Raw genomic sequence first — 27979 nt, forward strand, 5'->3', positions numbered from 1 at the left:
TCAAAACCAAAACAGCGACGGCCTTGCAAGATGGAACATGTTCCCGTGGAGGTGCTAATCTGAGAGATGTCGGATTTAATTTACTCTTGTTGCACCTGACAAGCATAACACCCATCTTTCTTTGTTCTGATGGACTGATTTTAAAGCGCCTTAAGAGGGAGCATCTTCTGCAGCCTCCATTGACATCACATGTTCAGTGCTCTGGTTTCTGGCTTTTAGGGGAGCACAAATATTCTGTATATCAGTCTTTAACTGTGGGAAAGCAGTGCAAGTGATGATTCCCTGTAGGGTCTTATCAGATGTGGGACCAGAACTGTGGTTTTCGGATGTTTTAGTTCGTAAAATACAAATTATGTTTACTGGAAACCAGCTGCTAAAGCAGGCGGGTCCCAGAGTAAATCTCGCAGGTTGTGGCATGGCCGAGGATGAAAAAATATTTTATTACTTCTTCAACCTTAAATTATTTTCTTTTTGTAATGATTTGCTCAAGTTTCTGCTTTTTTCTTGTGTATTAGCAGTTAGTTTTACTCACGCAGGCCTTTAAAAGTAATAAAATAAAGCTGAGCTGTAAAAGTTACCCTTTGGCTAACTGTTCCAAGCTGGTAGAAGTATGCAGCCTGTGATGATCCTTTGAAGACGTCGCAGACCACAAAGTTTGGGAATCACTCTAATTAAAGCACACCAGCTTTATAGAATTCTATCAGGCAGCCATTGATTTCCATTCATTTAACCATGAGAGCAAATTCAGTTTGCAGAGGCTGGAGTTGTAAATTAATCTCAGGGAACATTTGAAGTTGTGTTATTCTTGCACGGTAATCAGAAATTTTAGAGGCCTTATAGCATCTTTTCTAAAACACAAAATTACCGAATAAAACAAGCCAAAAGTCTTGCATTCACACCGTTGACGAAACTGAGCCTCTGATCTTTCCCTCCGCAGATGAACGGGACCGAGTTCAGAAGAAGACCTTCACAAAATGGGTCAACAAGCACCTGATGAAGGTAAGATCCCACTCCAACGACACTTCAAACGGTCGTAAAATGTTCACTTTGGCTCAACTTCAGCTATCCTTAAATGACCCAAAGCTTGTCCTGTTTATCTCAAAGTCCAGCAGTTACTTTCATTTCCCACCTGGTTACAGTATCTTCAGTTGCACAAAGATATTCCCTTTGAAGAGACTCGCTGCTGGAAAAAGATACCTGAGAGCACACACAGATAAACTGGAGAACTGAATACAAAGTAAAATCAGATTCGACGTCTCGCTTTGAGAAAGATGAAAAACATGACACAAATTGCTCCTCCGCACCATAAAATCCAACTCGCTCTTTGTGTTAAACTGCATGAGTCACGAACACCTGGCCTCGCTTTGGCTGGCGCTCGGGAACAGCGGCATCGTGGGCCGAGCTCGGTCAGGTTTCACATCTGGGCTCCAGGTTCGCAGGGCGGCTTCTCAGGGCTCTGCAGGGGAACAGGAAGCTCCAGGACTGGACTCCTACGCTGAAGGTGGAGGCCAGGGACGGATATGTTTGCAGCCATGAAAGCGTTCTGACTGATGACCCTTTTAAAGAAAACACTTCCTGCTGTATGTGTAATATTCAAGCCCCTGATCTGTCATCAGGTGCAACATAAAGGGCTGCAGCTGCAGTGACAGTTAATTTCTGCATCAGTTAATCAGTGCTGAAGTGATTAGTCAATTGACAGATAGTCAAGAGGCAAGCGTTTTGATAATTGATCAATAATTTAATTGATTTCATCAAGTTGAAAAGCAAAACATTCATTAGTTTCCAGCTTCTTAGTTGTAAGGATTTGCTTTCTAATCATAATTAATTGCAAATCTTTGGATTTCATAGTGTTGTTTTGACAAAAATCAGCATTTTGAAGACGTCACCTTGAACTCTGGGAGCATTTCTTTTAATGTATTGTGTCATTTTACAGCCTAGATAATTAATTAACGAATTCGCTAAATATTCAAGAGATTAATCTGTGTTTCAGTCAAATTAGTGTGTGATGCAGTCACAGATTATAAGCTTTAAAAAAGAGAGCTGAAGCTGTTATCAAACAGTATTTGGTGATTTTACTTAATAATTGGCAAAACAATCAGCTGTCAGAAAGATGAACAAATGTTCTGCTGACTCACTCAGCTCGTCAGTGGGGAGGAATCTGTTCTCCACTTACACTACAGCTAACATTTAGTTTCAGTATTGATTCATTTGTGGATTGTTTTCTAGATTTTAGTCTATGAAATGTTAGAAAATAGCGATAAACAGCCCAAAAGTGAAGATTTTCAATTTAATATATATAATAAAGGAAACAGCAAATCTTTACATTTGAGAAGTTGGAACCAGAGAATATGTGACTTGATGATTTAATTATTTCATCAATTATCAAAATAGCTGCAGATTCGTTTTCTGCCAATCGCCTAATTGGTGAATTAACTAATTGTTGCAGCTCTAATCGTCATTAAAAGTACAGTGTGTGAAATATGATCATAATTTTAGTCTAAAACTATGTAACCTACGTCTACGTATTGCGATGCAGAGATATTTACTGAAGCTAGCATGCTAACCAGCTAGCCCCGGCCTGTCCTGTCCTTGTAGTACCACCTTCTACCTCAAGAGGTCTGAAAGTGTAGCTCAGGCCTCCACCCTGTTTAACTTTCTGCAGGGAGATGAATATTCCTACATCTATTTTCTTTACACATTGTTCCTTTAAATATTACCAGAAGGCAGAAGCATGCACAAAAACATCAGATTTCAGTGGTCACAATGTTCATGTTTTTGGTCAGAATTTAGATGAAAATGAATTTTCTTTTGTGTGAGAGGGAACATTTCTGTGAGACGCTGTCCTTCAGTCCACCCCTAAATGCATTAAACTGCATCTACGCACTGCGGCCATGTCGCTGATGATGCTTTCAGGGAGTGTTTTTAATTAAAAGCACGGCGTAGCTCCACCTGAAGCACGTCTTGCTGCTGCTGAACCGACACGTTCAGGCTGACGACTCCTTGTTTTCACACGGGAACTCAAGTGTGTTAGACTGTGAGGAATGTGCGCCGTCCTCCATGTGCGTCCTGTGACACGAGATGACTCACAGGCTTTTGTCGTCAGTCGTTGTTTCTTTGTCGGGGAAATCTCTCAGATTTGGGTCCAAAAGACCGAGGCGGGTCAGCGATCTGGCTGCCCCCGGGCAGTTTGGACTCGTGGTCACAACAGAGTCATGGGATTAAAGTACGGAGCCAGCCGTCTTTGTGGTCAGATGGCTCAAAGGTGCCATCTACTGTCAAGCGTCTTACATCGGAGAATGAAAAGCAGACATTATCCTAAAGTTTTATGTATCCCAGTGCAATCATGAGATTTCCATTCTTGAACAAACACAAACAGAAAACTGTCTCCATCTCTCAAATCAAACCAGCGTCTGCGTGTTTGTCTTCTGTTCTTCTTCTCCCTCACGAGTCCCTGCAGTTTTATATCTTCTCTCATCAAACTGTTTCTTCTTCCCGTCCTTCATCCTGTCCTCCATCCTTTCCCATCAGCACTGGAAGGCAGAGGTAGGTGCTGTCTGTGAGCAGAGTGGACACACATTCATCCCTGCCTGCATGCCTACCTCCTCCCACTCCACCTCATCTCACCTGAGCTCCTTCGCTGCTGACCTCTGACCTTTGTTCCATTCATTTTAACACCTGGACTCTGTATTAACAGCTGTCAAAGCCTTTTCTGCAGTGCAACGTGTCTTAATATGTTCTGTAACTTAGTTTACAACACCAAAAAAAATCTAAATTATCAATAAAGTTTATGAGGTTTTTCATAGTTCTCATATCATTCCTATTGGTTATAGCATATTGCTGCGTTTAGAGGTCACATCAACGTCATTACGTCCAAGAGGATGATGGGAAATAAGCCATCAAATGATCAAAGAGGTTTTTCAGAGAGGAAAATAAGTGCAAAAAGTGTTTTTTGCAGCCTTTTTCTATGCAATGAGGGACTCGCTTTGTTAGATAATCTGGTTAAACCGGGTGTTTGTTAACATCTGATCATTTATCTCTATGCCAGCGTTCATCTAGTGTGTCAAACAATACTTTGCCCAATAGGAATGATGACCAAAACTATGAAAAGAAGAATGAGGTTTCGAAACAAAGAACGCATTTTTAAAAGAACCCCAAAAAGAGGACCCAGTTGCCGCTGCTGACCTCCAGTCTCTCATCGTTGCGTCCTCCCCTTTAAGTTGCTTTATTTATTTTTAGGTGACATTAAAGGATTTAGTCAATGTGTTTGTGCTGAGTGTGAGTTTCTTTCTGTTGGTGTCGAGCAGGTCCAGTTTGTGTTATGTGTGAACGCTAAAGCCGAGCTTCACCTCCGAAGCTGACGTGAGACTGAATCGATCAGTAATACATATCGCTGAAAAACGTCTCCTCTCCTCTGTCCTCAGGCCCAGAGACACATCACTGACCTCTACGAGGACCTCAGAGATGGACACAACCTCATCTCCCTGCTGGAGGTGCTCTCCGGAGAGACACTGGTGAGCCCTGGTGACCTTTGACCTTCAGATATTAGGACATCGGCTTCTGCTGTAACCCCCTGTCCCGTCCAGACCTCTCTTACTGTCCCCGCTCATCTGTCCTGCGGACTTAATTTTTGCATCATATATGTTCTATTGTCCAGTCGACTCACTGTAACCTGATCTGCTCTAAACGTTAAGTCAAACGTCCCTCTGGTGGGCTTCTCGTCTCCGCTCTCGCATGTGTTGACTTTGATTCCTTTGAGGTTTTGGACATTTCAGAACATGCTGAGGTTATGCGCACTCTTTTCCTTTACTTATCTTAAGACTGTTTTTTTTGGGAACACACCTTTAAAACACTAATTTTCATTCTTTGCTTCCATCTCGTAACCTTTCTGCACTGACTTGTTTGACCCCTGGTTTTTCCTTCCTGTCTGCTGACCTTTGCCCTGAACTTTCCCCCTTTGCCTCTGCCTTCCTCTCTCGCGATGCTCTTGCTGTGGTAGCCGAGGGAACGTGACGTTGTGAGGAACGTGCGGTTGGTGAGTGGCGCCTGGACTGTGGCTGGCCGCCTCCTCGGGCGTGGCATGTGTCACCACCCCAGGGGGCTTCTGGGTTGTGCATGATGACAGTCACACTCCCTGTATTGTCCCTTTTCTGTATCAACATCGTCCTCTTCCATTTTATCAGTGAGCGAACGGGTTCAGGCGTCATGTCAGGAGATAAGAGAGACTTTGGGTAAAACAGGCCTTTCGAATTAAACGTAACATTAAAATTTCATAAACAGCGTAACCTCGATGAAATACTGTATTCTGTCCTTGTTCTTAATATAACTATTTAACCGCCTTGTTAAAGGACCACAGAGGTAAATCTGAGGAAGTTCGGACATCCGAGATTTCAGAATTGGCTTCAAGGCAAAATCTTTTTCATCCAAGAAATGACATTTTTCACTTTTCATAATCTTTGGGGTTGATTTTTCTGACACCAACGTTCATGCATCCAGAGCCTTTCAGCGTCAGTGGTTTTTATCTGAACACACCAACGAGGAATGTGATAATGATGATATAATTTGCATAGAAAAGGAAATAAACGTTGTTGTGAATTATCTTCAGGACATTTCTTTCTCTAACTTAAAACAGGTGGACTAGTTATTGTAATAATAATAATAATAATAATAATAATAATAAACTTTATTTATGTAGCACAATTCATGCATAAAATGCAACACAAAGTGATTCACATGAAAGCAAATAATGCCGTGTCATAAAACAATAAAAACAAGGAAAATGAAATAAAAAAGTAGAATTAAAATAAGATAAAACAGCCGTCAGGAAAAAGGAAAAGACACCTCAGGAGAAAATTATGTTAAAAAGATGCATCAGCAGATTTGGAGGCTGATCCAGAGGTTTGGGGCGTAACTAACAAACAAATAAACAAAGCTGCCTCTCTGGGCCTTTTAGTTCTGGCCTTAAGAACTGGTCTTAAGCGTGTCTCACAGATAGGACGGGGACAAGCCAATCACTGATTTAAAAACCAATAAAAGAATTTTAAAATGAATTCTGTGACAGACAGGTAACCAGATGTTAAGAATAGATGCAGATGTGTGCATGGATATCAGTCTGTAGTTTTATTATATTTTATCATGAGGCTGCAGCTTTTAAAAATACAAACTGCAGCTATGATCCTTCAAATCTGTCAGATTTAGGGTTCAGGTGTCCCTCACTGTGCTGAAAGCAAAGGCCACAGTTTCATCACTGCAAGCCGAAATGTTGACTAATGCAGCAAAGCTTCATACTGGCTTAAAGCTTGAAATGTGGAGCACCTGTGCATGTCATGGCCATCACTCCTGGGGTAACTCTCCTGTGCAGGTTTAGAAATTGTGGATGCTGCTCGATTCTGCTCGATTGGACTGCGATAACATCCCGGGACTAGTATTACCGCGGGACCTCTACTAGTTGGAGGTCGTCTGTGACCTTAATCCAGAGCAAATCTACCGTGTCCATCCTGTTTAAAGTAAAAATTCCACTGCAAATTAATATTATTGCAAGTTTTTTTGCTTTCTTTTTTCCATCTCTGTCCCCATCGAGATTTAAAGGCTGCGTTGGCAATTCGAAATGAAAGTTTTGACCTCATTTTGGTGCAAATTCAAGAGGCTGCTCTTACCGTTCAGAAGGCGGATGTCACGCAGAGCCCTGACATCGTACTCAGGGGATAACGTCAGTAAATTTGGGTAAAATACTTGATTATCTGCATCAAACACATGAGATCTGTTGGTAATGCTAGTCCCGTGAGAACAGGGCTGAAGACAGTAAAAGACGTAAAAGGTGCCAGAAAAAGATGAGCGTAGCTGTCAGAGAAAGTGAGGATTGTGACTGCTGATTGGGGGAATCACTGAGATCGTGTGTCATTCATTCTCATGCTTTCACCTGCAGACATCCCGGCTGGTTTGTTAATGCATTTCAGGGTCATTCTGCTGGTCAGACCTGGCGAAGGTCTGGCCAAACGCTTCAATCACAGCCACGCCGAATTTGAATCACGCTTCAAATTTGCTCATTCAGTCTTTTCCATGACTGCAATGATTCTTTAGACAGTAGAGTAGATCTTTGCTCTGAACACAAAAGGTGGACACTGACACACTTGTTCGTCAGTCATGGGGTTGTTTGTTGGTCATTCACACCTCATGCGTTGCCTCGTCCTGATGTTTGATGTCCTCTCGTCTCTTACAGCCGCGGGAGAAAGGCCGGATGCGCTTCCACAAGCTGCAGAACGTACAGATCGCTTTGGACTTTCTCAAACACAGACAGGTCAGTAAATAATGACATTTTTAATACATCAAAGGTCAAACCAGCTGTTTACAGTGCGAATAAACTTAAAGCTGTCCATTAAGTAGTTCATTGGTATCCATGCTCCTCTCAGGTCAAACTGGTCAACATCAGGAATGATGACATCGCAGATGGAAACCCCAAGCTGACCCTGGGGCTGATATGGACCATCATCCTTCACTTCCAGGTATTGTTGGACACCTTGACAGGCTAATTTTGCTAAAGTAAACTAGGAGATTTGGAGCGGCTGAATCACATTTTGTTGGTTAATTGCATAAGAACAGATTCCTCCATTGTATGAGTAACATGCGTTTCATGCAGTTTGAGCACATCGTGATTAGTTTGTTTCCGCTGCACGGTAAGAAAAACCAGAGCGCTGTTCCCTCTTTGGGCTTCAATCATCGGCCTCAGGCCGGTGTCGACACAGCAGTTACAGTACAGCGCAGTCCAGCAGCCAATCATTTCCAAATGGGCTTTATTGGACATTTGGCAGTGTTTAGGCTCTTATACACAACTACCACCGCTTCTGCTGTCCTTGAGTGCACAAAGACTAAACACTGAGAAAAGCCATTCATTCATTTTTAAAAAAGGAGGTTGACGTGTATTTCAAAGCCTTTTTTTACTCTATTCTGTCGTCCCGTGCAGCTCTATAATTCGCTGGTAAATCTTCGTTCAAACGGGGGATCCTCATTCTCAAACATAAACAGCGTAAAATTGCTCAAACCGCCAAAGGCCACGCCGGAGGAGAACATTCGTCAGAGGGCAGATGTGTTTCTGACGGGGAAGAGGAAAGTTTGGTTGCTCTTTGGGAGATGGTTTGGTAGATTTGAAAAAAAAAAAAAAAAAGAGTGGGAGGACATGAAGATTCTTCGATGCTATTATGGGTAAGATGGTTATGTTGGGATGTGGATGTGGGATCGCTTCCCCCGTCCCGTGTGACTCAGTGATTCCCTTGAGAAAGCTGGCTGGAGTCGTGGGCGCGACAGCTCAAGACTCAGAAACCAGTGAGGTGCGGCGGAAGAGAGAGCAGCCATGTTTTAAAAGTTAACTGTTTCCCCGGCTGAACAAAAAGTGAATATAAAGAGTGAAAACAAAAGAGCTCCATATCGATGCACTGAGTCATCAGTCAGCTATTATTTCTTCAAAACGAGCCCATAATCTCTTTGTTTTGGCACATGCTAGTCATAGCAAACAATGGTGAGCTTCCTGTGGGCTCCCCGGGTGCAGCTCACATTTTACTAATGCACAGGTGACCATTATGAATAATGGGCCTCCTTCGTGACAGAGGGGGAGTCGGGATCCTCTCAGCACTCTTAAAAAGAGGCTGCGAGGGCGGAGGTCCTGTTTCCATCCAGCTTCTGAGTCACTTTTTGCCCACGTCCACACTGCAGCATCGGGGTTTCCCTTCTGGAGGGAAAATAGCAGAAGGAAGAGACACCTTCTTTTTTCCCTCCTCCACCCTTTCCTGCTAAAAAAAAAAATGAGCCTGTAAGTGAAATTGTTAGTTCTGCTGTGACTCATCATCATACCAAAAAACACTGAAAATAATCTGTCATGGTAATAAAGCTGCAGTTGTTCCAGTAAGAGGCGATGAAATTTATCAGGGTTGGAAGTGCAAGCTCCCCTCCATGCATAATGTGCAGCTAATATACAGAAGATTTCCCTACTTTTGCACCCTTTTCTGCTTATTTCTGGATAAAAATGTGAGTGTGACACACAGACAACAGATGCTCAAATAGAAGGTGCAGATACTTGATTGGAGTAGGTGACGTTTTCTGCATCAGGACAATAGTCAAAGTTAAACAAACAAGCAAAGAAAACAGTAAATTTCAAAGGTTTCCTGTGATTATTACAACCTTTTACAACGTGTGCAGGCTTTGTGGAGAGCCCCGCCCGGCTGGTACGTCAAGCAGACCGAAACAAACACCAAAGACTTTTCATAAGTACAGTTTGTACCTCTGATTATAGATATGGCACAGACAGCAACTACTGGGTGATGGATTAGCGCGAAATAGCCGCAGCCACTCAACCAGCTGCAAAATCAAATTGTAAAATTCATGTTAAGTCCCTCAGCATCAACACAGCACACCTTAAAGGACATCTGCTCTGATTGAAGCTGTGGTTTGATTTGCAGTCTGTCTTCTTTCATGCAGAAGAATGAACTGCTGAGGGATTTTCTTGTTGTGTGTTCTTGTGACTCATAGCTTTGCCTCGCCGCTCTTAAAAAAGAGGAATTTGCCTGTGGAGCTTCTGCTGCACAGTCCAGCACTCATTTACAGAGTGTTTATGGAGAACTTTAGTTTGGAGCTACAATATCTTTGTAAGATCAGTGACTCATAGACGCTGTAACTTATAATTTCTGTTTTGCGCGCATATAATCACAAAGCGTTTGTGTTTCTCTCCAAAACAGTGAGTTTAATGGATTTCATGTGCCCTTCAAGAAGTGAAAGTGGTGGTTGTTAGTCGAGGTTGTGTGACTCATCTCAAGTCTGGAAGAAATCAGCGGGCAAACTGGAAATTTTTTCCTGAACTTCAACCAACACTTCAATCATATTCAGTACAGAAATATCAAAGGAGACGCTTTTTAACCATGAACGCTTTTTCAGAAATACACCAGTCAGAGCTTTACACATGATGGTTAGGAGAAACCTTGAGATTCTTAAAATTATGCGAGATGTCATCAGAAATTATAAGCACATTAACGCCCTGAAAAGCTAAGTTGCTCGTGGTTTTCATGCCTCTGCACCGGCGACAGCTGTGGTTGTAAGTGTGATGTTTTCAGGTTGTCCGTCCGTCCCATCCTCATGAACCCATGAAAGCTACCTTTTGCAATTTGTAGCGTCTTTGCAGCAACACCTATGGTTGGCGGAGGCATGCAGTGGCGAGGCGGTGTTACTGGTTAACTAAGAAATGAAATGGAAGTAAGTTCTTCTCACTCTGCACCCGATGCTGACGAGCTGCACCGTCTCCTCCTCCAGATCTCAGACATTCAGGTGAACGGCCAGTCGGACGACATGACGGCCAAAGAGAAGCTGCTGCTTTGGTCTCAGAGGATGGTGGAGGGATACCAGGGCCTGCGCTGCGACAACTTCACCACCAGCTGGAGGGATGGCAAGCTCTTCAACGCCATCATACACAAACACAGGTGAGATGCTGATCCTCGGCAGATCGAGGTCAGAGCGCGGCTGCTGAAGCACTTTCGGCTCAGAAGAGCTTGTCTGGACTCGGGATGCCGTTAACACCTCAGGACAAACATTTCACACATAGTTAAAAGGTCTTCTCTGTGACCTTTTTCATATTTCATGTTACTGTGTCATTTTGTATTTATTACAATGCGTTCAGAGCCAGGAACGCCGAATTAAGTCAGAGCAGCATTCTTAGCAAGTCAGGACAGAGGTAGTTGTCTGGAAGATGAAAATCAACATAGTCAGACTTGAACTCTCCAGTTCATTCATTTCTGACCAGAAATCTCCCTTTTAAACTCCATTTGATATTCATAAGAAGCACATTAAGAGCTAATGAAGGGCAGATTTATAAAGACACTTTTCATTGTTATTAATTCATCGTCTACAACTAGAACGTCTCCTGTGAAGCATCTGTAAAAAACTTGGACTTTGACCTTGAAGGAGCTTTTGTCAAACTGTTTTTCTGGTGATGAATGAACAACATACCTTTACGTTTTAAACCTGCCTGGTTAAAAACATACATTTTAGCACACACTGAAAGAAGTTGTTCATGCACGTAATCCTAATCGATAAAGATAATTAAGTTTTACTGTGAAATCAGTCATTAACTGTTCATACCCCCGTTTTTGACAATCGATGACAAGTACCAACATAAACACTTTAAACTGTCCTCATACAGTGACTGCTATCAAACACAAGGGTTACAAAGGGTCTGTACACTTCCAGAAGGTGAAGTTAAGCTTGGGAAATTTGGAAAAATTATGACTTATTCTGAAAGTCGTACCTTTTAGGTATGGACTTATTTGGGGAAGAAATCCACATTAAAAGCAAAATGAGGTCTTGCGCCATGTTTTGGTTCGAAGTTTTAAATGAAGCGTAACGTTCAGCTGCACACTCCTCCATCACATGTACAGGTAATTATTCTGCATCCCGTTAAAAAGGACTTCAGTAAATTTCCAACGCAGCCCACACGACTGCCAACACTAATGTTTTATCTGAGCCCTGTTAGTTCCTGTCATTGCCCTTAACTTCCTGTTAATTCCCATGGAAAACTTTCACCTTGAACATTAACAGAATTTTGAAACAATATCAAGGACACCACAGCGTTATGTGCATATTTATGAAGTGTTTATGTGCTGCTTACTAATGAGAAAGTATTGCCAAGCTGTTTCTGGGTGTTAAAAGCCAGCTGTGGTCAGTTTGGATGTATGTTGCTTACACTGGTTTTCAGTCACTGTGGGAAAACTGTGTCCAGCTTCCTAAACTTGACCTGCAGCGTGCGGTCTGTGTCTCTGCCGTCCATCTGTTCCAAACAGTCGCTGGTGCATCAAAGCAAGAATAAATGCACTGCAGCTCTGATAATATCAGTTTATTTATCCAGATTTGGACAAAAATATGACTGTTCTGAACCTTCTGAGGAGCACAAATCAGCAACACATTTCGCTGCAGGAGGTCTTTGAAAAGTTTCTATCGATGCTTTCGTACTTTTTCTTGCTGTGAAAACTTTGTAACTCACATGAATCCTCCTCAGCCCTAACAGCCATCTTTCAAGCCTGCCGGAGACGCCTGTTTCATACTCCAACCATATATTTTGGGTGGAGTACCACTTTAAACGTGGAGAGAAAAAAAACGAGCCCTGCAGGAATCGCTCACTGCACGACATAAAAATAACATGTAGAACCTGAGTTGGCATCATTCTGTGTGAAAAGGCAGAGCGTTTTCTTTGAAGGAGTGGGTGTATCACGCTAATCTGAGACATGGTTGCCCTGGAGGTGTGCGCACTGGAGCCTCGGCAGGTCATAGCAAAACACAGGTACGCTCTCCGCTCTGCCACAGATCGCTTCTCGGTGGAGGAAGAGCAGGATGTGCAGCTGCAGTGATCGACTGAAAGGAGAAGAGATCTGGATATAATCATGGATCAGCGGTGGACTTGAGTCAGGATGAAATCCACCTCAAAGCTGCTGTAGATTTGATTTTCTTTTAGTAACAAGACTTTCAGCCTCACTCACTCGGAAACATTCAGTGTCATCAGCTTGAATCTCGCCACAATGTTGAACCTGAATAAGAAGTTTCACTCGAGAAAGAGGCGTCTGAACAGCGCCTCCAGCAGCACCGCCGGCTCAGTCAGCGACCTGGAGGACCGGGTGGTCATGCTGTGCGAGGACATCCCCGTCGAGAACTCCTTCGACTCGGGCCAGGGCTCCAACAGCATCGGGGCGCGCTCCAGTCGAGGCTCCCAGAGCGAGGAGCACGAATCGGGATCAGAGCCTCACATCATCCACCTGAGCAGGGACAGACGGTCCTACAGACAAGCCTGCTATGTGGAGAGGGAACCACGCCGGCCACGCAAGGAATACTACATCCAGAGAGTCGTGCAAGTGTATGAACATCTGTTTCCAGTCATGTTTTGGAAAAGCTTTCTCACACGTGCAGAAGTTACTTTACGTTGTGTGTCCTGAAGGTATCTTTGTCGCTGGTGTTTGTGGTCCTCAGATGCTCTGTGCTTGTGCCTACATGTTATTAGCCGGCATTTATCTTCCTGGCAAAGTGCACTGAAAAGCAAAGTGTCTGTCTTTGTGTATGAAATGTTGGGGGAATTTTAAGCTCCTCCAGCAGGGAGGACTCGTTTTTTCTTGCCCTTTCTGGTATCAAACACACTACACTCGATCAAACTGCCTCCGGCAACATGTCAAATATGCGTTTTGTTTTTTTTTGTTTTTTTACTTGGCAGCTGTCCACTCAGTTATGGCTGGCAGGTAAAAAAGTCAAAGCAACAGCAAAATCCTAGATGTGAGAAGGTAATTAATGACTTTCTCTCACAGTGATGACTTCAGCTGTCAGACATGATTTAAGAAAAGTCTTGACTGACAGTAATAAGTGTCATTTCCGCCCATTTCTCACCGTTCTCCCTCTGTCCTCCTCAGGCCCACTCTGATTGACATGAGTCAGGTGTACCGACAGAGCAACCAGGAGAACCTGGAGCAGGCCTTCTCCGTGGCAGAGAGAGACCTGGGCGTCACCAGACTGTTGGACCCCGAGGGTGAGACAAGTCACACGGGACCATTTGACATGTTCATCACCTTGAACTCTTTGCTCAGCCAATATAAGATAAGATATAACTTTATTGATCCCATGCATGCAGTAGTGCAAAACAGTAGGTTTGTGCATTGAGCTTTAGATGTCACTTTCAGTTTAATATCTATCAGTAAACTCGTCTTTCCTCTCGGACTTCACTTCATTTCTTTTAATCCCTTTCTCTGCTCTCTGTACAGATGTGGATGTGCCTCATCCCGATGAGAAATCCATCATCACATACGTCTCCTCTCTGTACGATGTCATGCCCAGGGTACCAGATGTTCAGGATGGTGTCAAAGCCAATGTGAGTCCATCCATTAGCATTTCAATCAAGGCCTAAATAGTCACCTTGATGCTCTGCACAGTCGTGGTAGCGTCCGAGGTGATCACAGCTGACTTGAGCGTGTTTGTGTCTGTGCTTCAGGAGCTGGAGCTGCGTTGGCAGGAGTATTATGAGCTGGTCACCATGCTGCTGCAGTGGATCAGACACCACATCCTCGTCTTTGAGGAGAGGAAGTTCCCCACCAGCTATGAGGAGATCGAGGTGAGCAGATTGGGGTCCTCAACATAAAGCGTTTTGGCTGACTGGAGAGGAGAAAAACGGCGAGCTGATGATCAGTTTATTCACGCCTTCTCTGATCTGCAGGTTCTTTGGCGTCAGTTTCTGAAGTTTAAGGAAACAGAGCTTCCTGCGAAAGAGGCCGACAAGAACCGTTCCAAGCACATCTTCAAGTCCTTTGAGGTGAGTCTCCTCAGCAGCTCCAATGAATCTGCTTTCTGTCTTTAAAGTCAGATGTTGAGACTGTTTGGAAAGGTATTTTTGTGCTGTGCAGCCATGTTTGCACCGTGTGTCGTAAAGTTTTCTCCAATTATAACCGAGACAGATTCCAGCTTTACATTCGACCGTCTGCTTGCACTTAATGAAACATTTACAAAAAAGTCTTGTCATTTTGTGGTAATTTTTAAAAAGAATAATCGAGTATACAACTGAAGCCTTGAACATATGCTGTCTCTCAAAAAAATAGTCTTTTTGTGTTAATTGGACCACCACCAACAGATAGGGTGCCTCCGTAGGGGTGGGAGGGATTCTGAAACACGTGTTTAGTACAGTTTGCTTTTTTTACACATTTTATAAATACGAGCGATTAATCAAGGAGATAATTGTAAATAACGGTTGCTTGCAGCTCTAATCTGCTTCTTGTTGCGCAGGGTGCCGTTCAGGCTGGTGTCGTCAAAGTGCCGCCGGGTCACCACCCCCTTGATGTGGAGAAGGAGTGGGGTCGTCTGCACGTTGCCATCCTGGAGAGAGAGCGTCTCCTCAGGACAGAATTTGAGAGGCAAGCGATGTAGAAGCCTCATCACATGCTCTGCTACCAAAACAAACTCGACAATTTTTGAAAACTGGCCAGAAAATCACAGGATATTAAAAAAGAAAAAAAAAAAAAATTGGGATGAATCACCGCACTGTGTGACCATGAGGATGACTCATTTCCTAATGATGAAGTCTTCACTTTGCAATGAAACCGAGTTGGTTTTGTGGGATGGGAAGTAAAAATCATATTAGGGCAAACACATGACAACCATGCCATCGCCACGGCGACTCCCTCGCAATAATACGCTCCATTGGAGAGAAACTTTTTCTTTCATCACAAGACTGGCAGGGCGTAGCTTTTGATTTTAGTTCTTCAAAGACCTTAGGAAAGCGCTGCGGTGAAAAACATCATCTGTACTTGAGCGGAGCGCTGTCATGGCTTTCATGCATCAAGGATACGAGTTAAAGTTTTTATTCCGCCGGAAGACGGAGTGAGTGTTTCGTTTTTTCACTTTTTAGTCTAATAGTTTAGATTAAGTCATGAGGGAGTTGTTTTGCTTTAGTTTATCACATCTGAAATAGCAGAAAAGCACCCTTGAGGCTATCCTCATTGCTTTTTGACCTCTGACCTCCCCCCTCTCCCTCTGCAGGCTGGAGCGACTTCAGAGGGTCGTCAGTAAGGTCCAGATGGAGTCGGGGGTGTGTGAGGAGCAGCTCAACCAGGTGGAGACTCTGCTGCAGACGGTGAGGTGCCACTTAAAGACCGTTTAAAGAGCAGATGGTTATCATGTGACCGGAAAGCACGCTGTAACGTGTTCTGTCTGTGTGCGGCAGGACGTGAGGATGCTGAGCTCGGGGAAACCCGCTCAGCACTCGGCAGAGATGGAGGCCGACCTGGAGAAGGCGGAGGGGATGATCCGCTTCCTGTTCAACGACGTGCAGCTGCTCAAAGATGGACGCCACCTTCAGGCTGAGCAGATGTATCGCAGGTGCGAAACGAATCAAACTCGCAGCTAATGACTGTTTTCATTATCATTTTATATTTAATAAAAATATAAAATCGCGATTCCTGTCGATCGCGTCGTCACATCAGCACTAACTGACGTTCTGATTCCGGCTCCAGAGTGTATCGTCTGCACGAGAGGCTGGTGAACCTCCGCAGCGAGTACAACCTGCGCCTCAAGTCAGGTGTGACCGCCACCCAGATCCCCATGACCCAGATCCACACCGCCCAGGTCCTGCAGCAGGCCCCCATGAGGGTGCGGCCCGAGCTGGATGAAGTCACCATGCGTTACATCCATGATCTGCTGGGCTGGGTGGAGGAGAACCAGCGCCGAGTGGACGACGGGGAGTGGGGCTCCGACCTGCCCACTGTCGAGTCCCAGCTGGGCAGCCACCGCGGCCTGCACCAGTCTGTGGAGGAGTTCCGCTCCAAGATCGAGAGGGCGAAGGCCGATGAGGTACAAACAGCTGACATGGAGCAGATGTTTTATACTGAAAGGAATTTTGGGCTGTTGGCAGAAGCATGGAGGCCTCGTTTTCTTTCCTCTTCCTTTGCTCGTTCTTCTTCCTGTAGTGTTTGGCGTCTGTGTTGGTTTGTATAATATCCAATGATGTGCTTTTACCAAGACTCTCAGGACGAAGATTTAAATCTCAGCCAGCAATAAAGTGATGAACATCTCTGCTTTTCATTTATTACCACAAAAACTTGCTTGGCTGACCGGTTTCTTATTGCCTCTCCCTGATCCAGAGTCAGATCTCACCTGCCAGTAAAGCTGCCTACCGTGACTACCTGGGAAGACTGGAGCTGCAGTACGGCAAACTGCTGGTACGTTACAAAACACCAAAACAGAAAAAACTGACTCAACACATTTACTTTTTAAGTTTTGCACGAAGTAGAGACAGAGCTGCTGCAACATTAATCTTGAAAACGACATCTTCTGTCATCTCCCTCGCAGAACGCCTCCAAAGCCCGCCTGCAGTACCTGGACCAGCTTCACGCCTTCGTCATTGCAGCCACCAAAGAGCTGATGTGGCTGAACGACAAAGAGGAAGAGGAGGTCAACTACGACTGGAGTGAACGAAACACCAACATGGCGGCCAAGAAAGAAAACTACTCGGTAGAGTTAACGGCATGATGTTCTGATAAGGTCTCAGCCACAGCGCTGTGTCGTGGCGATGACGGTGATGTGACTCTGGTTGTTTCTGGGGTGCAGGGTTTGATGAGGGAGTTGGAGCTCAGGGAGAAGAAGATGAGCACCGTCCAGGCCACAGGAGACAAACTGCTGAGGGACGGACACCCAGCCAGGAAGACTATAGAGGTAAGACTACTTAAAATGACAACTGCAGACTGTAAACAGATCAGACTGATCAGATCAACCCACCTTCTCCTCCCTCCTCAGGCCTTCACTGCAGCTCTGCAGACTCAGTGGAGCTGGATCCTCCAGCTGTGCTGCTGCATCGAGACCCACCTGAAAGAGAACACCGCCTACTTCCAGGTACGTCCGCTTCACCAAAGCGTGGTTTGACTTCTGCTCTGCTGGACTTTTTGTTCAGAACTCTTAAACGACGCTTCATCTCGACTTCTCCTCTTTCATCCTGGCGCAGTTCTTCTCTGACGTGAAGGAGGCCGAGGACAGGATCAGAAAGATGCAAGACACGATGAAGAGGAAGTACACCTGCGACCGCTCCATCACGGTTACGCGGCTGGAAGATCTACTGCAGGACGCAGCTGTAGGTTTATTCACTGTTCAGCTGTTAAGAGTTAAACTTGTTCTGATGCAACATGGGATGACTTAAAGCTGCACGAGCCGCCTCTGCCGCTGTTTTCTGTGTGAAGCTTAACGATAAGAATTATGCTTGGAACACCGTAAAACATCATTTTTGAGTATTTAGATTAAATCCTGTGTTCTTCACAGGATGAGAAAGAGCAGCTGGCTGAGTTCAAAACTCACCTGGAAGGCCTGAAGCGAAGGGCCAAGACCATCGTCCAGCTGAAACCACGTAACCCCGCCACGCCTATAAAGGGCAAACTGCCCATCCAGGCCGTCTGCGACTTCAAACAGATGGAGGTAGGCGTCAGATGTTTACTAATCTCAGTATTTCTGTTAAATCTGTTGGAGTCCAACATTTTTAAAGCTCTCTGGTGAAAATATTTAGGCTCCACATGCTGCTTTCCTGCCTGATGTCGGCCCTCCGTCTCGCTCCTCTCAAAATATTTTCACATCTAACTCAGTGATTTAATTTGGTGGTGGTTGATAGAACAGTGGAAAAATAAATGGAGAAGGTTTTGGTGAGTTTCATTTTGTTTCTGTTGAGTTTTAATGAAGTGTGTTTTACGGTGGTAAAATTACTGTTTCTGTAAATGGAGTCTGGGGATGTTTCTGGTTAAACAAAAAGGATCTTTCTCTTTAACAAAGGGGGTAAACTTTAGAAAAAACAGACCGTGCTTCAGAAAAAAAAACAAAAAACAAACAAAACAAAAAAACGACTTGTGTATATATATTTATATTGTTATATTTTTTACCTATTGTTATATTTTTTACTTACTGTTATATTTTTTTACTTTTCTAATAGCTTCTTTTTAACAGATGTGTCCTGCACCAACCTCACCAAAGCAAATTCCTTGTGTGTAAAATCGTACTTGGCAATAAAGCTTTTTCTGATTCTGATTCTAAACCTGTTTGGAAGTAACACCCTGAGCATCTTTAGTGGACGTACATGTGTACTGCGTGCGAGCGACGTAGTTACTTGGGACCTTGAAATCTTCCAGGATACATGTGTTTTTAACAGATCCTCTGTGTTCAATATTGTCAAATCTGCCAAATTCTCAATGGAATTTCAAGGAGTTCAAAAGCTGTTTCCAGCTTTGAGTTCACTTTTCCTAAAGTGAAATCATTTCTTTGGAGACACCACTAAATTACAGGTGTATCCAGTACTACGTGTGGTCAGCTGACCTGTCAGACATGAGCGTCTGTGTTTATCTTCCTCCAGATTACAGTGCACAGAGGAGACGAGTGCGCTCTGATGAACAACTCGCAGCCCTACAAATGGAGGGTGCTGAACGACAAAGGAAGTGAGGCGTCTGTGCCATCGATCTGCTTCCTGGTGACACCCACCAATAAGGACGCTGTGAACAGTGTTGCAGGGTGAGTGAAGAGTTGCTCCTGAGTCCTAAAATAGTTCAAATCCAAATTCACACGTGCTAATTTCCGCTCGGCCTCCTCAGACTGGATGGAAACCTCCAGAGGCTGCAGACCATGTGGCAGACCATGTTTGTAGACATGAAGAGCCTGCTGTCCTGGCAGTATCTGATGAGAGACATCCACATCATCAAAACCTGGAACGTCACCATGGTAACAACACACCTGAACAGAAGAACTCTAATTTATCAAGCATGAACACTTAAACCTACAAATACCAAAACACAGAGTCATTTCCGTCGCTGCAGCATTCAACCTTAATGTAAAATGTGACAAAAGATTTTTTAATTTTGGCCTGTTTTCATAACATTTAACATCCGCTTTCCTTTCCGTCGTTCACCCTCACCTGTGCAGTTTAAGACCCTGAGGGTGGAGGAGTACCGGCTGGCGCTGAGGAACCTGGAGGTGCACTACCAGGACTTCCTGAGAGACAGCCAGGACTCCCAGATGTTCGGGGCCGAGGACCGAATGCAGGTGGAGTCCAGCTACAACGGTGCCAACCAGCACTACAACACCATGGTCAGCTCTGCAGAGCAAGGTGTGTACCTGTCGGTGGCTTCTTTCATCACCTCCTAAACAGAAAGCGGCTGCTTATCAAGTTTAAGTTGGACAAAACGTTTTCTCATTGACGCATTGCTCAGACGTTTGTGTTGACATTCAGTCGTGGTCATTTGTGTGTAAGCTGACTGTTGGATTCACATTGCAGGCTATGTGCCACCCAGGGCAGGTAAGCTGCTTCGGTTACAGCGTCAGAGCTTGTGATTGGCTGAACAGGACTGTGTGTGTGTGTGTGTGTGTGTCATGTTTTATTTCATTCATTAACTCCATCGGCTTCATCACCCCCACTGGTTTTGGTGTTCCCCCTCACTTCACTCATCATTGCATTCTTGTCTCTGTGCATGTGATTAATGCCAGCTGATTTCCAATCGTCAGTCAATCAATCGATACATGAACCGCTGTGACGGATAATCAACATGGAACCAATCAAGCATGAAGCAGTAAATTTATTGTGTGCAACAGAAAGGTTATTCATATTTATTTAAGTACAAAAATACAAAAAGACACAAATGATTGTACAGAATGTCCCTGTGAAGTAACACCTATCCTCTAACTAATACGAGTACGCCTCCTTTGTATGCAGATGGTTGATTTTACACGCTGCGTCCTGCACACGATGCAAGATCTGACTTGAACTAACAACCAGCCCATTTATCCCGAGTTTGTGTTCTCTGCAAAACAATAACATCTCTACATTTTCTTCAATCCAACCAGGAGAGCAAGACGAGTCGGTGTGCAGGACGTACCTGACGCAGATCAAGGACCTTCGTCTGAGGCTGGAGGGCTGCGAGAATCGAACGGTGACGCGCCTCCGGCAGCCTGTGGACAAGGAGCCGCTCAAAGCCTGCGCCATGAAGACTGCAGAGCAGATGGTAACGACGTGATGCGTTAAAAGTGTTCCTAGTGTGCAACATTTGTGGCATAGCAGTGCTTCACTCAGATGCAGTATGCGTGTTATGTGTTTGAAGCTCAGATAACATTTCCCTCTAAATTTGATTTTCCTGCCACGACGTCTGCTCCTCTTTTCAATGACAGAAAGTCCAGTCCGAGTTGGAGGGCTTAAAGAAAGACTTGAACTCCATCAGTGAGAAGACGGAGGAGGTTCTGGCGTCTCCTCAGCAGTCCAGCTCCGCCCCGACGCTGCGCTCCGAACTGGACGTCACTCTGAAGAAGATGGACCACGTCTACGGCCTGTCCTCCGTCTACCTGGACAAGTGAGGTTTTCTGACTCTCTGAGCGCCTTCTGATGAACCTCCAGCTGTTATTGTGCTTCTTATAAAGTGTAAATCTGTGTGGTTTCAGGCTGAAGACCATAGATGTTGTGATCAGAAACACTAAAGACGCAGAGGACACACTGAAGAATTATGAGACTCGCCTGCGGGACGTTAGCAAAGTGCCAGCTGAGGAGAAGGAGGTGGAGGAACAGCGTAGTCAGCTGAAGGTATTCCTCTTTCTTACAGTTCATATCTACAATCAGTGTTTTATATTTTGCTATGATATAACCTTTAGCCTGCTGCCTGATGACTTTGCTCTTTTGTCTCACAGTCCATGCATGCCGAAGCAGAGGCCGACCAGGTGGTGTTCGACCGCCTGCAGGACGAGCTGAGGAGGGCGACGGCCATCAACGACAAGATGACGAGGATCCACAGTGAGCGTGACGCCGAGCTGGAGCATTACCGTCAGCTGGTCAACAGCCTCCTGGATCGCTGGCAGGCCGTGTTCGCTCAGATCGACCTGAGGCAGCGGGAGCTCGACCTCCTCGGGCGCCACATGAGCTCCTACCGCGGGAGCTACGAGTGGCTGATCCGCTGGCTCGGAGAGGCGAGGCAGAGGCAGGAGAAGATCCAGGCTGTGCCCATCAGCAACAGCAAGGCTCTCAAGGAGCAGCTGGCAGAGGAGAAGGTACTGTAGAAGAAGGATAAGCTGTGTGGGGTAAAAGGAGGAAAAGCCATGGTGCCCCCTGGTGGTCACACTGGTGGTACAGACGTAGCGAGAGTGGACTGAATTCTCAAGATCAACTGAGGAAATTAAATTGTTACAGCCAGCAAAGAATCAAAGAGACACAGAAACATAAAAAAGTGAAAGTAAAAATGTAAAAAAAAACATTTTGATTCGTGACATATTGTCTGTTTTAACGTTTTCATTTACAGAAACTCCTGGAAGAGATTGAGAACAACGAGGACAGGATTGAAAACTGCCAGAAAAATGCAAAGGCGTACATTGATTCAGTCAAGGTTTGTGGTTATAATCAGCTTCACGATGAAAGGAAGTTTAATTTCTGGCTTTATTTAACATTATTTCCTTTTCTTTTTTAGGATTATGAGCTCCAGATTTTGACCTACAAAGCCCTCCAGGATCCCATCGCATCTCCTTTGAAGAAACCCAAAATGGAGTGTGCATCTGATAATATCATTCAGGAGGTAGGTTTTAAAAGCATGTGAGCAGCTCTGGTGGTTGATTCTGCTTCCTGTTTTATCACCACTGTGATGCCTTGAAGCGAATCCTGGGAGCTGATAGAAAAAGTGTTTTTAATGTGAAGTAAACGTTAACTCCTCTGTACGTTTATTTCAGTATGTTACTCTGAGAACTCGCTACAGTGAACTGATGACTCTCACCAGCCAGTACATTAAGTTCATCACGGAAACGCAGCGCCGCCTGGAGGATGACGAGGTAATTACACACAAACTGAAGACATGCAGCAGCAGGTTTCTGTCAAAAACCCACTAACACAAACAAAGCTGCCTACCTGTTCACTGACTGATGTATGGGAAATCTTTTGTCATCGATAGCTTCAAAAGTGTTGGCACGAGAAAATACGACTGAGTCTAATCCTGTTGAAACTGATAGGACGGCGTACAGTGGTGAAGCAAACGGTTTCATCCAAGTGTTTCAGACATCACATCCCCACTGCAGTATACGTCTCTCATTCCCCTACACTGTGTATTTAGTCCAATCATGTCACATAATCTGCACATTAGACTCTGAATTCAGTCACGTTTTCCAACTGCTTGACTGCTTTGATTTAGTATTTGCTTCTTTATTTCCTCTTGAAATCACCCACACTTGTGATTTGAAGGCTTCGGTTTGGCTACCTGCCTTCTCAGATACTCTTTTCAATATTACCTTTACTTTCTCCCTTTTCTTCTTTTCTAACTTTCTATTGTGTTTGATCCTTTTGACCTGCTCGCCAGTGCTTTGTCATGACGAATATTAATCACACGCTTAAGAGATGAATTAACCCCAAAGCACCAGGTATTTAAAAAAGACCCTCTCAGTTCATGTCATTCCTGTCTACATCAGACCCTTGTCTGCAGTGAAGGGGAGGTTCAGGGTGTTTTGGAGACCTTTCATAATTGAGCCTTTTCATAGTTTAGTTCTCAGTTCATTGAGAACTGAGCAGCAGCTTCCTGTGAGCACTTGTTGCTTTGCTTTTTCATGAAACTTGCAAGGAATTGTATGTTTTTCTATTGTCTCAATATGATAATGTGAAATAAGAGTATTTATCCTTTTTTTTAAAGGACTTGAAGGATTTTTGACAATACTGTTCAGAGCTGCAACTAATAGTTATTTTTTTTATTTTCTTCATTAATCTATTAGTCTTTTAATGTATGAAACATCAATAAATTGTTTAAAAGTTCCCATTGCAACATCACAGAATCGAGGGTAATGTGTTCAAATGTTTTGTTTTGTTCAACCAAAAGTCCAAACCCCAAAGATGCTCACTTTGAAATGATATGTAACAAAGAAAAGCAGCAAATTATGTCATTTAAGAAGCTGGAATCAGAAAATATTTGACATTTTTCACTATTTTTGCAGGTAAAATGACTGAAAAAAATCAATTAATCAAAGTTGTTATCAATTGCTTTCCTGTCAGCTGTAGTGCTGTTTCTCCCTGCTGATCTGCAGAAGCAAATAAAAACAGGATGCTGGTTCCGATATATCACACATAGCTGTGTCCTAAACCACAGCTTAATCAGAGATCAATATGAAAGGTTTCTAAAGTTTTGGACCTCCCTTTTAGGTGTCACTCACCTGTGCAATGACACACGACGCATCGCCCATTCTAACTAAAGAGACCAGCTCGTCTCTTGATGTTGTCAGATTTCCTGCACCTTGATCTTGGATTTCTAGTCTCGTCACTTCCATTTTGATCCAAGCGTACTTCTGTGTTACATCAAGTCATGCTGTGTTTGCTGCATCACTATGCTCTTCTTCATAGTGAGGGTAATCCGGTTGAATTCTGACTTGCTGTGATACAAATCCATATCATCCTTTTTATTTAAAATGATCAGGCTGTGAAAGGTATCGTTCCCACTGTGGCTCGCGCTTTGCATGCTGCTTATTATTTATTCCCTGCCTATTTCTTCAAAGTTACTTTATACATTTTACAAAAAGCTGCTTCATTTTGAGAACGGAACGACTGAGAGACACAACTCTCGACATCAAATGGCGACTGAATTATTAGACAATGTTCTTCTAGAAATCCAAATATTAAATCTGTAAGTGGAAATATACACTTACAACATACTTACCATACCTTGACAATGCTTATACTAAGTTTGCTCTTATCGAGCCTTATTACACAGATTGAACACTGGTCAATTAAAATACCTCAGCTGCATGAAAGTACAGTGTAGTGTCGTGCTGTGTTGTGAAGTAAAGTGTCATTCTGTGTGCCATACATTCAATAAACACGACAAGCATTTCCCAATACAGTATTTCCCCTGTAGTTAAAAGAACTGCCTATTTGTTGTAGTTTATTAGCTGTAACATATTCTCATGTATTTACATTTTCATGTACCTACATGTTTTATAACTGCTTTCATAAAAGAGTTTTATTTTGTAGTCTAACACCTTTGGCATTCTCTCAATTCCCTTTACTCCCTCTTTGCTTCTACTAATACAGAAAGCTTCTGAGAAACTCAAAGAAGAGGAGAGGAGAAGGATGGCAGAGATACAAGCTGAGTTAGATAAACAGAAACAGCTGGCTGAGGCTCATGCTAAATCTGTGGCCAAAGCAGAACAAGAGGCCCAGGAGCTGAAGCTGAGGATGAAAGAGGAAGCCAGCAAGAGGCAAGATGTTGCTGTGGACTCCGAGAAACAGAAGCAGAACATCCAGCAGGAGCTGCATCATCTGAAGAGTCTGTCCGAGCAGGAGATCAAGTCCAAGAATCAGCAGCTGGAAGAGGCGCTAATGAGTCGCACCAAAATTGAGGAGGAGATCCACATAATTAGAGTCCAGTTAGAGACGACAATAAAACAAAAGGCCACAGCTGAGACTGAGTTACAGACTCTGAGAAACAAGGCTGATGATGCTGAGAAGCTCAGGAAAGGTGCTCAGGAGGAGGCAGAAAGGCTCCGCAAACAGGTGGCTGAAGAGACTCAGAAAAAGAAAAACGCAGAGGATGAGCTGAAACGTAAATCTGAGGCAGAAAAAGAGGCTGCCAAGCAGAAGCAGAAAGCAATGGATGAGCTGCAGAAATTCAAAATGCAAGCTGAGGAGGCTGAGAGGCGCATGAAGCAGGCGGAGGAGGAGAAGCTGAGGCAGATCAAGGTAGTCGAGGAAGTGGCGCAGAAGTCTGCTGTCACACAGCTGCAAACCCAAAGCGTGTCTTTCACCGAGAAGGCGACAAAACTGGAGGAATCCCTCAAGAAAGAGCAGGGTACTGTCCTTCAGTTGCAGGAGGAAGCCGAAAAACTCAGGAAACAACAGGAGGAAGCCAACAAAGCCAGGGAGCAAGCAGAGAGAGAGCTCGAAACATGGAGACAGAAAGCCAATGAGGCTCTCCGCTTGAGGCTACAAGCTGAAGAGGAAGCTCAAAAGAAGAGCCAGGCTCAAGAGGAAGCAGAGAGGCAGAAAGTCGAGGCCGAGCGCGATGCCAAGAAAAGGGCGAAAGCTGAAGAAGCTGCTCATAAACAGAAGGAGAATGCAGAGAAAGAACTGGAAAAACAGAGGAAATTCGCAGAACAAATTGCCCAACAAAAGCTGTCTGCAGAACAGGAATGCATACGACTGAAGTCTGACTTTGATCATGCTGAACAACAGAGGGGCCTGTTGGATAATGAGCTCCAGCGGCTGAAAAATGAGGTGAATGCTGCTGAAAACCAAAGGAAACAACTGGAAGATGAGCTGGCTAAAGTCAGAAGCGAAATGGATGCTCTTCTGCTGATGAAGACTGAAGCCGAGAAACAGACGCTGTCGACCACAGAGAAGAGCAAGCAGCTTCTTGAGTCTGAAGTGCTGAAAATGAAGCAACTGGCCGAGGAAGCAACCAGACTGAGATCAGTTGCTGAAGAGGCGAAGAAGCACAGGCAGATTGCAGAGGATGAGGCAGCTCAGCAGAGAGCTGAGGCTGAAAAGATACTCAAAGAAAAACTGGCTGCCATCAACGAGGCGACTCGTCTGAAGACTGAAGCTGAGATCGCTCTGAAAGCTAAAGAAGCAGAAAATGAGAGGCTGAAAAGACAAGCTGAGGATGAAGCTTATCAGAGGAAGCTGCTGGAGGATCAAGCTGCTCAGCATAAACAAGACATCGAAGAGAAGATCACACATCTGAAGAGCTCGTCTGATTCTGAGTTACAGAGACAAAAAAACATGGTGGAAGAAACTCTGAGGCAAAAGAAGGTGGTCGAAGAAGAAATCCACATCATTAAGATCAACTTTGAGAAAGCATCAAAAGGCAAGTCGGATTTGGAGGTGGAGTTAAAGAAGCTGAAGGGTATTGCAGACGAGACGCAGAAGAGCAAACTCAAAGCTGAAGAGGAGGCTGAGAAGCTGAAAAAGCTTGTTGCAGAGGAAGAGAAGAAAAGAAAAGAGTCTGAGGAGAAGGTGAAGAGGATCACTGCAGCGGAGGAAGAGGCGGCTCGACAGTGCAAAGCCGCTCAGGAGGAAGTTGAACGGCTCAAAAAGAAAGCCACTGAAGCAAATAAACAGAAAGACAAGGCTGCGAAAGAGGCGGAAAAGCAGGTTCTTCTGGCCAAAGACGCAGCACAGAGATGCAGCGCTGCAGAGCAGAAGGCCCAAGACGTTCTCAGCAAGAATAAAGAAGACATTCTCGCTCAGGAAAAACTGAAAGATGAGTTTGAAAATGCTAAGAAACTTGCACAAGCAGCCGAGAAGGCCAAAGAGAAAGCAGAGAAAGAGGCCGCCCTGCTCCGTCAAAAAGCGGAGGAGGCTGAAAAACAGAAAAAAGCTGCAGAGGATGAAGCTGCAAAACAGGCCAAAGCTCAGAAAGATGCCGAGAGACTGAAGAAAGAAGCAGAGGAGGAGGCCTCCAAGCGAGCGGCGGCCGAGGCAGCAGCTCTGAAGCAGAAAAAGCAGGCTGATGCAGAGATGGCCAAGCACAAAAAAGAGGCAGAACAAGCACTGAAGCAGAAATCTCAGGTTGAGAAGGAACTTTCCATGGTTAAACTGCAGCTGGATGAGACCGATAAGCAGAAAGCTGTGTTGGATGAGGAGCTTCAGCGAGTTAAAGGTGAAGTAAATGATGCCATCAAGCAAAAGGCACAGGTGGAAGATGAGCTGTCCAAAGTTAAGATCCAGATGGATGAGCTCCTGAAACTTAAGCTCACGATTGAGAAAGAAAACCGCCGCCTCATGCAGAAAGACAAAGATAGTACACAGAAATTACTCGCAGAGGAAGCAGAGAAAATGAAGAGCCTGGCAGAAGAGGCAGCGAGACTTAGCGTCGAAGCCGAGGAGGCAGCCAGACAGCGACAGATCGCTGAGTCTGACTTGGCTGAACAGAGGTCACTTGCAGAGAAAATGCTGAAGGAGAAAATGCAGGCCATCCAAGAGGCTACAAAACTGAAAGCTGAAGCAGAGGAGCTCCAGAAACAGAAAAACCAGGCACAGGAGAAGGCTAAAAAACTGCAAGAGGACAAACAACAGATCCAGCAGCGCCTGGATAAGGAGACAGAGGGCTTCCAGAAATCATTAGAGGCTGAGCGCAAGAGGCAGCTTGAAGTTTCAGCTGAAGCAGAGAAACTGAAATTGCGGGTGAAAGAGCTCAGTGACGCTCAGGCCAAAGCCGAACAGGAGGCTAAGAAATTCAAGAAACAAGCCGATGAAGCAAAACTGCGTCTTCAAGAGACAGAAAAACAAACTACAGAAACCATTGTGCAGAAGCTGGAGACACAGAGGCTGCAGAGCACCAGAGAGGCTGATGATTTGAAGGAGGCCATGGCTCACCTTGAAAAAGAGAAGGAGAAACTGAGAAAAGAGGCAGAGGATCTTCAGAAGAAATCTAAAGAGGTACTTTGACATGAATTAACATTGTCAGTCAGTTCACATCCCTTCCAATTAACATAATCCTGTTAAAGACACTAACTACTG

General features: G+C 44.5%; 1 protein-coding gene across 15 annotated transcripts in view; it reads left to right on the forward strand.

Moving 5' to 3' along the window:
• pleca (plectin a) overlaps positions 1-27979 on the forward strand; it is a 97143-nt gene that overhangs the window by 60683 nt on the left and 8481 nt on the right. For 4 of the 15 annotated variants that reach the window (XM_070984213.1, XM_070984211.1, XM_070984220.1 and 1 more), the window contains 33 exons: positions 938-999; positions 3529-3543; positions 4422-4511; positions 4997-5032; positions 7217-7294; positions 7407-7499; positions 10291-10457; positions 13422-13537; positions 13770-13876; positions 13997-14116; positions 14219-14314; positions 14782-14909; positions 15535-15628; positions 15719-15873; positions 16008-16344; positions 16635-16712; positions 16843-17004; positions 17101-17205; positions 17287-17382; positions 17492-17617; positions 17803-17955; positions 18878-19032; positions 19113-19239; positions 19441-19624; positions 19793-19813; positions 20359-20516; positions 20680-20858; positions 20947-21085; positions 21190-21546; positions 21795-21878; positions 21960-22064; positions 22216-22314; positions 24551-27898. In XM_070984213.1, coding sequence (XP_070840314.1) covers positions 938-999; positions 3529-3543; positions 4422-4511; positions 4997-5032; positions 7217-7294; positions 7407-7499; positions 10291-10457; positions 13422-13537; positions 13770-13876; positions 13997-14116; positions 14219-14314; positions 14782-14909; positions 15535-15628; positions 15719-15873; positions 16008-16344; positions 16635-16712; positions 16843-17004; positions 17101-17205; positions 17287-17382; positions 17492-17617; positions 17803-17955; positions 18878-19032; positions 19113-19239; positions 19441-19624; positions 19793-19813; positions 20359-20516; positions 20680-20858; positions 20947-21085; positions 21190-21546; positions 21795-21878; positions 21960-22064; positions 22216-22314; positions 24551-27898 — 7370 coding nt within the window. The remainder of the gene's footprint in view (positions 1-937; positions 1000-3528; positions 3544-4421; positions 4512-4996; positions 5033-7216; positions 7295-7406; positions 7500-10290; positions 10458-13421; positions 13538-13769; positions 13877-13996; positions 14117-14218; positions 14315-14781; positions 14910-15534; positions 15629-15718; positions 15874-16007; positions 16345-16634; positions 16713-16842; positions 17005-17100; positions 17206-17286; positions 17383-17491; positions 17618-17802; positions 17956-18877; positions 19033-19112; positions 19240-19440; positions 19625-19792; positions 19814-20358; positions 20517-20679; positions 20859-20946; positions 21086-21189; positions 21547-21794; positions 21879-21959; positions 22065-22215; positions 22315-24550; positions 27899-27979) is intronic. The other 11 variants (XM_070984219.1, XM_070984225.1, XM_070984221.1 and 8 more) reach the window with 6 other exon arrangements.

Source organism: Chaetodon trifascialis, chromosome 17, assembly GCF_039877785.1.
Source record: "Chaetodon trifascialis isolate fChaTrf1 chromosome 17, fChaTrf1.hap1, whole genome shotgun sequence".
In the NCBI taxonomy this organism is placed as follows: Eukaryota; Metazoa; Chordata; class Actinopteri; order Chaetodontiformes; family Chaetodontidae; genus Chaetodon; species Chaetodon trifascialis.